At 43.4% G+C, this 13,243-nt stretch overlaps 1 protein-coding gene across 9 annotated transcripts in view; it reads left to right on the top strand.

The window, feature by feature from the left end:
* Positions 1–13,243, top strand: part of LOC117354404 (tubulin delta chain-like) — a 112,764-nt gene that overhangs the window by 85,593 nt on the left and 13,928 nt on the right. For 5 of the 9 annotated variants that reach the window (XR_004538201.1, XR_004538202.1, XM_033931881.1 and 2 more), the window contains 2 exons: positions 6,059–6,154; positions 7,508–7,583. Coding sequence is in view for 5 of the 9 variants with exons in the window: in XM_033931881.1 (XP_033787772.1) it covers positions 6,059–6,154; positions 7,508–7,583 (172 nt within the window). In the remaining 4 variants the exon portion in view is untranslated. Of the gene's footprint in view, positions 1–20; positions 66–6,058; positions 6,155–7,507; positions 7,676–13,243 lie in introns of those variants that run through there. The other 4 variants (XM_033931883.1, XM_033931884.1, XM_033931887.1 and 1 more) reach the window with 3 other exon arrangements.

Here is a 13,243-nt window from a genome sequence, read left to right as displayed (position 1 = left end):
CATTTTATACTTGTTTACAGTGGTCTAGTAAGATGGAAGCCTGCTGCTCATGCCGGTCTGGCTCCCTCTGAAATTACTTCCGGGTTGTGAGATGGCAGAGAGAAAGCCAGTGCGAGCAGCAGGCTGGAGAAGCTGCTTGCGCTTGGGAAGATTTTAAGAGGTACGGGTGTGGGAAGGAAGGGTGCGTGTGTAGTGCAGAAGGAGGGAGGGAGAAGAAAGGCATAAACCGTTCTCCAATGATTCCCTTCCACTCCTAAAGCCAGTTCTAGTATTCCCTTCTACTGCTGCACATTAACATAACACCTGCTCTTGGTAGCTATGAAAGCTGCAACAACTCATACACAGCACAGACAGTTAATTTTTCCAGCAGAGCCAGGGCCCTCACAATGAGCAGCATAGTGGCCAGTAGTGTTTTTTAGGCAGACTGGGCTATGGTGAAAGGCATCGCTTGGTAACGGTGGCTGTGACAGCAGTGAGTTGGTGGGCAAATGATGGGCAGCTGTCACAGTACAGAAGGTTCATGGGCTTCCATTAGCAGCAAATACTGTGCCTGCTGCAAGCCGGATCCACTGGAGCGACTCTGGTGGGCATACAGTCTGATTCTATGCTCTTATGCAGCTTGAGAAGGTCTCTAGTGAGAACTTAATGAGTTCCAAAACCTTCTGCCGTTTCTCTTTTACAGGGTTTTACCCCATTTTTTTTATACATGGTGTTTATAGTTCTTAGTTTTTGTGCTGCTTCAGATAAAGCAAGGCGAGACCATTAAATTACATAGTGCTTCCAGACTGCAGCTTTTAGTGGCACAGGGGGGCTATTTCACATCAAAAGGGAGGAGCAAATGAGCTTGCAATATGAGTGTGTCTATTTCCCCTTGCCCATTTCAGCATGTTTTAAATATAATGAGCACTGGATTTGATAGTTCTTAGAGGAGCAAAATGTACTTTTGTGGCTAGTTGCACATGTTATCAAAAAACCATGCATTATTATAACTATAGACAGGCCCACTTAAGCACTTTGCTCAGCACTATTTTGTCAGAGAATGCCAACTGCAACATGTGAGGCAAAAACAATTTTTTTAAGTATGTTTTAAAAAGAAATTGGCATATCATTTTTTATTTATTCAATTTTCTATACCGTTCTCCCAGGGGAGCTCAGGACGCTTTACATGCATTTATTCAGGTACTCAAGCAGTTTCCCCTTTCTTTCCCGGCAGGCTCACAATCTATCTAATGTACCTGGGACAATGGGGGGATTAAGTGACTTGACCAGGTTTGAACCCACAACCTCAGGCTGCTGAGGCTGTAGCTTTAACCACTGCACCATACTCTTCTGCCCTTAGGGTCCTCTGACCCAGCTCATGTGTGCCTGGACCGTCCTATCGGAGCAGGTTCATAAACCTTCCCATCAAAGCTCAGTACTGGGACGAACAGGGTGTCCCTCAATGCTTCAGTGCTCATCACTGGCGGAAGTAGTATATCTTCTTAAGCCTTTGGGAAAGTGTGATATTAAATATGAGAATAAATATAATTTCTTTCATCCTTCATTAATTGCTTCTAGTTTGAACCAGGCTGTCCAGTCATCCATCACCATTCAGACTGATTTTGCGCAAAAGGTGTTCTCTCATGCAATGCTGCTCAGTTCTTCTGCGAAAAGCATGTCTTGTCTTATGCCTGAGAAAAGGATGTCCCATTATCTATCATCTTTATAATAGGTAAAGTGATTGTGAACCGTTAGGGAGTTCATAAGTGATGCTTACACTACATCTGCCATTGTTCTCAGCATTTCACCTGTTGCATTCTTCTTTGGGGACGAACTGTGGGTTATGGCTTGGGGCTATATAGTGACTGAAAACCTCCATGCTCTACTCCATGAACTGAATCCCAGGAATAAGACCCTTAGACTGAACTTCCAGACAGCACTAAGGAGAGCAAGGTTTCAGACCTACTGCATCAGCCCAAATCATCAGTCTTACAAATGTGTTGGAGGTGGAAAAATATTGGAAAATTTCAAAAGGCAACAGTCCTTATACCGGTGATATCACTAGATTACTTCAGTATCTCTGCCTCCATCTGCTGGTTGGAAAGGTTCAGCAAGGACAACAAATAAAGGTAATTCTGTGGACACCTCCTATAGACAAAAAATGTAAACAAAAATTGAAAAATAGGGAATGGAGGGGAAAATAACCACAAACCAGAAAAATCACTCCTTTAATAATGCAATCAAACAGCTGTGCACCAAAGCAGTCTCACAAGCGAAAGAAAAGGCTTCGGATAACTGGAGAGGTAAACCCACACTCTACCACCCACACATCAAAGACAAAAAAACTTTTGCTAATGTAAAGACAGCAAGGTAAGAAAAAGTTGTGAAAAAGTAGCCCAAAACAATTGAAAACTCCAGTCATAAGTAATCACTCTGAACTCCTGTTACTTAAGCCAAAGCAGGCATAGGAGAGAGAATTTCCTAATGTTCATGCCTACTTACCCTTCCAGAAGAAAGCTACCAGTGTGTCAGAAAAGGGTCAAAAGATCCAAACTACCATTGAAAACTTTAAGAAAAGGGATAATATAGGGAAAAGGACATAGTATACAAATCAGCAGGCTGTTTCAGCCAGAGCTCCAAGTGTCAGGGTTCCCCAGCCAATCAGGCGATCTTATACACCAGGTGGGGTGATTAAACAGCCCAAAAGACAGAGAAAGGAGAAGCTTCACAACCTACTTAGAGGGAAGGAAGGTAGCAAAGACTAGCCAATTGGAGGAGCTAGGTGAATCCAGACGCCACTTTAATCAGGGTGGAAACTATCTAGAAAAGAAAGCATAAGAACATAAGAAATGCCTTCACCGGATCAGACCTTAGGTCCATTTAGTCTGGTGACCCACACACACGGAGGCCAAGCTAGGTTTTCCCTGATGAAGACCTTGTTAACCCGTATCCCTCAATGTGATTTGCAAGAAGGTGTGCATCCAACTTGCCCTTGAATCCCAGAATGGTGGTCTCTGTCACATCCTCCTCCAGGAGAGCATTCCAAGCGTCCACCACTCGCTGTGTGAAACAGAACTTCATGACATCTGTCCTGGGCCTTTTGCCCCTCAGTTTCAGTTCATGACCTCTTGTCCGTGTCACATTTGACAATGTGAATAACGATGTTTCTTGCTCTATTTTGTCGCATCCTTTTAGTATTTTAAAAGTCTCTATCATATCCCCTCGCAGTCTTCTCTTCTCGAGGGTGAACAATCCCAGTTTTCCGAGGCGTTCTTCGTAGCTCAGATTCTCCATACCCTTTACTAGCTTCGTGGCTCACCTCTGCACCCTCTCCAGCAGAGTTATATCCTTCCTTAGGTAGGGAGACCAGTGTTGGATACAGTACTCCAAGTGTGGTCTGACCATTGCTCTGTAAAGCGGCATTATGACATCCGCTGATCTACTCGTGATTCCCTTCTTTATCATGCCCAACATCCTGTTTGCTTTCTTTGCCGCCACTGCGCATTGAGCTGACTGCTTCAGGGTCCTGTCTATCCCCCCAGGTCCCTTTCTTGTTCGCTCTTGCCCAATGTTGCACCTAACATTTTATATTCATGTTCCTTGTTTTTCCTGCCCAGGTGCATCACTTTGCATTTTTCTATATTAAACTTCATCTGCCACTTTTCCGCCCATTTTTCTAGCTGGTTCAAATCTTTCTGGAGTTCTTCGCTGTCCTTTTGTGACCCGACATAGTTTTGTGTCATCTGCAAACTTGATTATATTACTTGTTGTTTCCTCTTCAAGGTCAATTATGAAGATATTGAATAAGAGGGCCCAAAAACCGAGCCTGGGGCACACCGCTTGTCACCTTCTCCCAGTCCGAGAACTTCCCATTTATGCTCACTCTCTGTAATCTGTTCTCCAGCCATTTGCCTATCCATCTTAGTATGTCCTCCTTCTATTCCATGGCTTTGTAGTTTCCTCAGAAGCCTTGTGTGTGGAACCTTGTCGAACGCTTTCTGGAAGTCCAAGTATATTATATCCACCGGGTCTCCTCTATCGATTTGTTTGTTCACCTTCTCAAAAAATTGAAGTAAATTCTTCAAACATGACTTCCCTTTCCTGAAGCCATGTTGACTGGCTCTCAGGTCGTGATTTTCCAGGTGTTGCACTATGCTGTATATGGCCGTTTGGTGGACTGGGCTGGGGAGGGCTTCAATGGCTGGGAGGGTGTAGATGGGCTGGAGTAAGTCTTAACAGAGATTTCGGCAGTTGGAACCCAAGCACTGTACAGGGTAAAGCTTTGGATTCTTGCCCAGAAATAGCTAAGAAGAAAAAAATAAAAAATTTAAATTGAATCAGGTTGGGCAGACTGGATGGACCATTCGGGTCTTTATCTGCCGTCATCTACTATGTTACTATGCTATCCTTAATTAGTTACTATGCTATCCTTAATTAGTGCTTCAACCATCTTCCCAGGTCTATAGTTGCCCGGTTGTCCTCTCGATCCTTTTTTGAAGATTGGGATGACATTCACTATCTTCCAGTCATCCGGTATTTGCCCGGATCTAATTGACATGTTAGCTAGGGTTTGTAATAGTTCTCTAATTTCAACCCTAAGCTCCTTTAATACTCTTGGGTGAATTCCATCTGGTCCAGGGGATTTGCCACTTTTTAGTTTGTCAATCTGATAGTATATCTTGTCCAAATCCACATTCACTGTGGTGAGGCTTTCCTCTATTTCTCCCTTGAATACTCTCCCTGTTTCGGGCATTGTTGCAAAGCCTTGGAGGATCAATTATCCATATGCCCAGAGGGGCTGTGGTGAGGTTTATCCTGAAAGTTTAGAAGCGGAAGAAATGTGCTTGGACTCAAATATATGAATGAGTAGAGAATAGTAGCTTCAAAAGCTAAGACTGTGTTTTAAGTCAGAAAGCTGTTAAGAAGTGGGAATGTTTACAGCCCAGAAACACGGACAATCCCAGAAGTCATGGACAATATGATGATTTAAAGAGAATGAAACCAAATTGCTGAACTATATTATGTTAAGCCGATTTTTGTACTAGTGATGCAAGAGAAGAGGAATTTAATAGCATATCTGATGAACTGGAACCAGATGAGAGTGTACTAACTGATAACCCTTATGAGGGAATATTGGGAGGGTGGTTAGTTCCCTCTCCCCTAGGCATAAGAAGTGCCAGAGCCCAGTGGTTTTTAACTCAGGGTGGCACAGAAATTACTTGGTGATAAATTGAGAAGCATAAAGGAAAAGAGAATCTGTCCTCTTGGATGGTGAGAGGCTTGGGCATATCAGAGGCTTAGGTCTGCCCAAGGCCCTGTGCTAGGACAGTATTTAGTTTGGATGAAGCACTAGCACAGAAGCTGAACTGTGGTTGTAGCTGGAAGACATATGCCTAGTTTGGAAAAGTTTATGATTTCCTGACTGAAAGCAAGAAAGCTTTATTTTATTTTCAAGCACCAAAGGACTGTTGTGAAATTGGCACATGGTGAACTTTAATCGGTGAAATAAACCAGTCTGAAGGAAAAGTGGTGCTGACTTGAAAACATTAACCTTTTTTTTACCTCTTTACCACGCTAACAATTCGCTTGGTCTTGCTCATGTGTCTGTGCTGGGTGACTTGGCCCGCTAACAGGTCTCCCTTGACAGCCACACCATGTAAACTTTTATTACATTATAAAAGACTGATTTAGTGTATATGTCACCTTTAGAAATTCCTTAGAAAAGTTCTGTCTTGTAGAAACGGTGCATTCACTAGTCTGTGAAATGCTGCAGTAAAGGAAGAGAAAGCTATTCTCTACGTGGCTTAGGCATCTGCACTCTGTAGATTCAAATGTCCTTGTTAAGTGACCTTCCAAAGGTTTCGGATGTAAGTTTGTTTACCATATCATTATCTAATAACTTAGGTCACTACTAAGGCTACAGATTTTTGGAAGTCTTTATTGCAAACCATGCTGATAGAGGCGATTGAGTGTTTTGTCCTCTTTTTAAATGGGAAGTCTCGAGAGATGTAGGATATCCTCATGAAAGTTCTAGAAATGTGCTTAGTTTTCTAAGACTGTGTTTCTTTTACGTTTTTAGCAAAATAAGCATGGGAATGGAACCTTGGGAGCTGCTGAGATCTGTCTGTCCAATCCCAGCCATGAAATTCCTTTACACAGCTCAAGCCTGCAAGAGGTAGGAGATGAACATCTTCCTCCATTATGAACAGAATGTAGAGAGATCTGTCATGGAAAAATCACATGCTCTGTTACAAATTTGAGTGATCTTGGTGTGAGCATTTGTCCACTGGTATTGTACTTCCATCACTGGTTTCTCCTTTACAAAGATCAAATTAAAAGGAAATGAAGTGGGTGCCAACTTGGTAACGGTTCTCTCGCAGTTCTAAACTGCTTTGCAGAAAGCATGGGTTGAATGCCAAGTTTGGGTCTTCTGTTCCTGAGGACAGCCTGAGTTGGTGATCTGGCAAAGGGTGGGGGTGGGAGCCTAGCAACCATTCAACAATGACACCTAATAGGCAGATTCATGGTCCACAAACACCCAATGCTTGCAGCCTTTTGGCTAACACTGTTGCTGTGATTGCTAAGTTGCATTGTTAGGAGGGGAAATTAAAAACAAAAAAAACCCGAGTAATTGTGAATAAAGATTCATGGCTCCAAGGGACGCAAGCTCAGACTCCTTGAAGAATTCCCAGATAGGGTACATTTTTGGAAAGGAGGCTGCTGTTCTACCAGGTGCCAGTTCAATGGACCAGGAGCCTACTTCACCAAACTGTCCAAGAGTTGCATGTCTGTCCACCACCACCCACTGGAAGAGAAATACTAAGGAGCTTCAGCAGTATGGTGCTCTCCTCCTCCCCTGCCTAACTGCCCACCTCGGCCCTCCAGACCTTCCCTTCCTTGAATGCTGCTGCACCACTGCTAGACATTCTACTTCTCCCACTGCCTAAAACCTCTCCCCATGGTGTTCTGCCTTCTCTAACATAACTTCCTGTTTCTGGGCAGGACGCCACATAAAAAGGCTTCAGGCAGTGGGAGAGGCAGCATGCCTGTGGCAGTGCAACAGCAGCATTTGAGGAAGGGAAGGTTTGGAGGGCTGAGGTGAGAGTGGGACGATGCCAACTGCAAAGCAGGAGGGGGGTGTTTGAGAGTCACAGTGAAGGACTGCTGGGGCTGCATGTTGGAGACCACTAGGATAGAGGGTACCAATATATTCATCCTCTGAGTGACAGCCAGTTGGTAGCCCGTATAGCTCTTACGTGAGATTTTTCGGTTCTGCAAAATCTTTTCTTGAAAGGCTGCCTGCAGCTTGCTAATTTTTTTCATGTGTAGAATTCAATTAGAGTAAGCAAGGCCTGGGAGGTGGGGCGAGAGAAAAGGGATAAGGAGGAACATCTTTTTTTTTTTGCCATTTCAAAATCTGAACATACATTGGGATTCCCTTTTGAATCAAAGGCATTGTTTAAGTTGGAGTTTTGCTTGATATCTACCATGTACCTTTAGCTGATGATGTGATATTTATTTTATTCAGGGGAACAGCCTTTTGGGACAGCCTGGCTTCCTCTGTTGTTCATGCCTTACCTCGGGAATCTCCAAGTGGTCACCCTGTATCCTTTATTGTAATCTGTTACTTACAGAGCAATCTATTTAGCATTTCACAAAAAAATGGTGATAAAGGTGGACATATATAACAAAGAAGGTAAGTACGACTGAGTATATTCCAAGTGTGAGATTAATAAATCAGTGCTCTAACAGTCAACATTATACCAGATGTCAAAGGAGCCAGCTGTGGCTGCTTGAGCAGCCCCAATATTAAATATACTCTTTGATCGTGTCATGGCATAGATCATTTCAGTTGGATTTAGCACCCCCAATAATTTTGAAAAGTTGGCTCCTATGCCAGATGTAATCCATATTTTATGCTCTATTGAAGACGTGTATTATCTGTTCTGTAAAATGCTTTGGTTAAGTTGTATTAATTTAGAAAGGCATTATATAAGTAAATAAATTTAACATTAACATGTTGGCAAATATTTTAAAAATAACCATCTGAGCACTACATTGCCTCTTGGAACTATTAAAATGAAAGAATCCTTAAATCAGATAGCCCCCCTATATTTTTTTGCAGAAATATCAACCTAGTTTTATCATGGGCTTTTTCTTTTGAAACACCACCCTAGGAGAGCTAAGTGGCTTGGTATAAAAATAGAGATTCACCTGTTTTAGTGACTCTGCATTAAATGTCATCCAGAGTACAGGCAAGGAGTTCATTGGGTAAAGCATGTGAAGGGTAACTTTATAATGAGGTGCCCTTAAGGCTGAAGTGGCACCTTCAAAACAATATATAATAACATAGTCACTGAAGTTAGGCGAAGTTCTAGACAGCTGAAACAAGCAGTGATATCGCCACTTCTAAAAGGCTGTGCCTTGGATGTTACTAAAAAAAGAACACTTTTGGCCTATCTCGAATTTGAGATTCATGTCGAAGGTATTAGAAAGAATTGTATTACGGTACATCAATTGGAAGATTTTGTTGTAGAGCAGGGATGTCTAGATGATTTTCAATTTGGTTTACGGAAGGATCATAGCACGGAGTTGCTTTTGATGACATATGATGAGATCCGTAAAGGATTTGACAAGGGAAAACATGACTTATTGATATCTCTTGATGTAGCGTCTGCTTTTGATACCGTGGATCACCAGGTATTATTGGATAGACTACGTGGATTTGGGATTGCAATTAATGTATTGAAATGGTTATGGTTTCGATCCTATTGAGTGATAGGTTTTTTGTGTGGTTAATGGGTGTAAGCAATCCAAGTTTTTGCTACTGAGGTGAGGAGTGCTACAAAGCTCTTCATTATCTGCAGTGTTGTTAAATTTATTTGTATTCAGATCTTGGGTTACAATATCAAATTTGTGCGGATGACTTTCAATTTTTCCTTGAATATCCAGCAGATTGAACACAGGGTTTACGATTGCTATCTCATTATATGAACGAAATTAAATCATGGATGACCTGAATTGTCTTAACCTAAATATCTCTAAGACAAAAATCTTATGGCTTTCCCCTACTGGTGCCAAATGAGCACCGTTGAGTTTGTGTATGCAGGTGTTACACTCCTAATTCAGCAGGAGATCAAGAGTTTGGGAGTCATTTTAGATTCATCTCTACAATTCTGTAGTCGCATCTCATCAGTGGTAAAACTATGTTTTTTCAGGATGATACTAAAATTACAAGAACTGCTAACTTTAGACTAGTTATGCAAAGTTATGTTTTGCCACACTTGGATTATTGTACCTTTCTGCTATGTGGCTTGCTGAAGAAATCATTAAGGGCCCTACAAGTGGCCCAAAAGGATAATAGCCAGATTACTTCACTACTCTCATGTCACACCCGACTTCCTAAGCCATGCCGATTGACTTGTTTATAACCTCTCTATCTCCTTCTTGCCTGCTCCCGACTCGCTAAGTTATATTGATTGATTGACTTATTTGTAAATTTTGCTGTAGATGTACAGTCTCTTGTCATGTAAACCGCTCTGAACTATTCTGGTACTGCGGTATACAAAAATAAAGTTATTATTATTATTAGTTGCTGACCTTCATTGTTTGCCTGTTACATGGAGAGTACAATTTAAAATGCTAACTCTGGTACATAAATCTGTACACGATATGTTACCTAAAGCGATTGCCTCTTTGTTATACGCATATGTACCTTGCCATCCATTGCAATCACAGGCTAGAGGCCATTTGGTTGTTCCTCCCATTTGATCTATAGCTAAAGCCGTAAATCGTTCTCGAATGTTCCAAGTGGCAAGGCCTTTATTATGGAATTCAGTTCCAGACTCAATTCATTTAACTATATTGACTTCCTGTTTTTTTCATAAAAGTTAAAAACTTATTTTTTTTAGAATGATCTTTCCAAATCTGGGCAGTTAGTAGCTTAGAAATGATCTGTTCTTTATTTATTTTAAGTCATGGGTTCACGGCTATATGTTGTTATTATTTTATGACTTGTTAGGTCTTGTATTAATTATGTATGTAATGCTGTTACCCACATAGATCTTGAATATGCAGGCTATAAGAACATAAGAACATAAGCAGTGCCTCCGCTGGATCAGACCAGAGGTCCATCGTGCCCAGCAGTCCGCACACGCGGTGGCCCAACAGGTCCAGGACCTGGACTGTAATCCTCTATCTATACCCTTCTATCCCCTTTTCCAACAGGAAATTGTCCAATCCTTTCTTGAACCCCAGTACCGTCCTCTGCCCTATTACGTCCTCTGGAAGCGCATTCCAGGTGTCCACCACACGTTGGGTAAAGAAGAACTTCCTAGCATTCGTTCTGAATCTGTCCCCTTTCAACTTTTCCGAGTGCTCTCTTGTTCTTTTATTATTCGAAAGTTTGAAGAATCTGTCCCTCTCTACTCTCTCTATGCCTTTCATGATCTTGTAAGTCTCTATCATATCCCCTCTAAGTCTCCTCTTCTCCAGGGAAAAGAGTCCCAGTTTTTCTAATCTCTCAGCGTATGAAAGGTTTTCTATCCCTTTTATTAGACGTGTCGCTCTTCTCTGAACCCTCTCGAGTAACGCCATATCTTTCTTAAGGTACGGCGACCAATATTGGACGCAGTACTCCAGATGAGGACGCACCATCGCCCGATACAACTGCAGGATAACTTCTTTTGTTCTGGTTGTAATACCCTTCTTGATTATGCCTAGCATTCTATTCGCCTTCTTAGCGGCCGCTGCGCACTGTGCCGTTGGCTTCATTGTCATGTCCACCATTACCCCCAAGTCCCCAATTCTGCCGTCGGGGAGAGGAAGGCTAATTGGCCCAAGATCGCGATCGACGTATTGGGGGAAATGCTGCCGGGTCCTGCCTTCGCGGAAACAGAAAGTAGGCAGGACCCGGCAGCAAGAAGAGCAAATGCTTCACTAACCTGTCTCCCGCCTTAGCCCATAGCGAATGCTTGCTTCAGGGATCTCAACATGTGCGTGCCGGCTTCCCTTCTCCCCCCCCCGGACATAACTTCCAGTTTCTGAGGGAAGAGAAGGGAAGCCGGCATGCACACGTTAGAGCCACGGAGCATAAGTTCGCTACGGGCTGAAATCTCCAAGCCGGTTTTTTTTTTTAATGTTCAGCGGCGGCGGCAGCAGCAGCAGATGATAGCTGGGCGGACCGCCCAGCTAAAAGGCCCTAGAGAGAACACTGGAGAGGAAGGCTGATCGGCCCGGTAGATCAGGACGACAACACAAGTCTATCACGGAGCCCGGGATGGGCTCAGCGATCGACTCGCGTTGCCTTCCTGAGCTACTAGTCGATCGCGATCGACGTGTTGGGCACCCCTGCGTTAGGTGATCAATTTATTCCTGTGAACCGGGTTTTGCAGTAGTGTAATACTTACATCTTTCAGCACCTCCCACGTTGCCAGTGGAGTGTACTGCCCCCTTCAGTTTTGCCTTCTGCAAGCAAACTGTGCATAGGTGTTTCTGATTTGCTCTGCTTAGTTTTTCTTATTTACGGCTTTCTTTGGGTTTTTTTTCTGAGGCTTTGGTGCTCTGAGACCCCATATTTGGGAATTCTTTGCCTGGGAAAAGACACAAGTTCTGTAGAGCTGGACTGCAGCTCACAGGGCAAACCTTCGGGTGGACCTGTGGAGCCAACCCGTGGTCTGCTACTTCAAGGCTTTGGATCCATTCCCCTGGGAGCCATCTTGCTTTCTGAATTTTTCAGTGGTTTGAGCACAGGTTGTGGGTGCTCTAAGTAAGAATCCTTGGGGTATCAGGGAGAGGGCTGCTTAATTTGCTCCCCTGTTGTGCTTCAAGATTCCATGGGGGTGGAGTTCTCAAATGGGGTTGGTCCGACTGGCAGCCCAAAGATTTCCTGATTTTGAATCATTTATTTATGTTTACATGTTTTTATTTTGTTTTATAAACTTAGGTATGCAATATTATATAAACCAGGGGTGCCCAATATGTCGATCAGGCTGCCAGTCAGACCAACCCCATTTGAGAACTCCACCCCTATGGAACCTTAAAGCACAACAGGGGAGCAAATTAAGCATCCCTCTCCCTGATCCCGGGCTCCTTGATAGATTCGTGTTGCCGTCCCAATCTACTTGGCCGATCAGCCTTCCTCTCTCTGAGGTCCCCCACCACCGCCCCAAGTTCTCCCTGCAGAAGCATCGGACCAACCAGCATTCCTCTCCCCCACGTCAATTCTGATGTTGAAGAGGAAGTTCTGGGTCATCCAATCGCTGCTTTGCTGGCCCGGAACTTCCTCTACGACGTCAGAATTGATGTCGAGGAGCGGAATGCTGGTCAGCGCGACGCTTCTGCAGGAAGAGCTTGGGGTGGCGGTGGCTTGGGGTCCTGTTTCCCGATGGCGGCAGCAAACCTAGTGGCTTGGGAGAGGGCATGGAGAAAGAAAGAAAGGGGGCAGGCAGGGAATCAGAAAGAAGGGGGGTAGGGAGACAAAGAAAGAAGGGAAACAGAAAGAAAGAAAAGGGGCATGAAGAAAGAAAAAAAGAAAGGGAGGCAAGGAGAAAGAAAGGGCAGGGAGAGAGGAAGAAAAAGTTGGGGGAAAAGAATGAGGTCTGGAGGAGAGGAAGCATATAGGAGGCTGAAAGAAGGGAAGAAATATTGGATGCACAGTCAGAAGAAGAAAGTGCAACCAGAGACTCATGAAATCACCAGACAGCAAAGGTAGGAAAAATGATTTTATTTTCAATTTAGTGATCAAAATGTATCCGTTTGAGAATTTATATCTGCTGTCTACATTTTGCACTATGGCTCCCTTTTACTATACTAAACCGCAATAGTGGTTTTTAGCGCAGGGTGCCTATGAGCGTCGAGAGCAGTTCGGGGCATTCAGCGCAGCTCATTACGCTAAAAACTGCTATCGCGGTTTAGTAAAAAGGGAGGTGGGTATATTTGTCTATTTTTGTATGGTTGTTACTGAGGTGACATTGCATAGAGTCATCTGCCTTGACCTCTTTGAAAAAAACCACAGAATATGAATGATAATTAACATTTTCTCTGCCTTCAGAGTGCTTTGTGGGTTTTGTTTTGCTTAAATTTTATTGTTGGTAGATCATTTTGACTTGGTCATTTTAAAAGTAGCTCACAAGCCCAAAAAGTGTGGGCACCCTTGATGCAAACCGTTTAGGCCTTAGACCAGGGATGCCCAAAAGGTTGAGGATTTCTGGGGTCAGGGCTCAGGTCCCCCAAGTCCAAAACCCCTATTTCAGCATTTTTTATT

Source organism: Geotrypetes seraphini, chromosome 2 (assembly GCF_902459505.1).
Source record: "Geotrypetes seraphini chromosome 2, aGeoSer1.1, whole genome shotgun sequence".
Classification (NCBI taxonomy): domain Eukaryota; kingdom Metazoa; phylum Chordata; class Amphibia; order Gymnophiona; family Dermophiidae; genus Geotrypetes; species Geotrypetes seraphini.
Note: the sequence above shows the minus strand (reverse complement) of the source record. Positions and strands in the feature narration are given on the sequence as shown.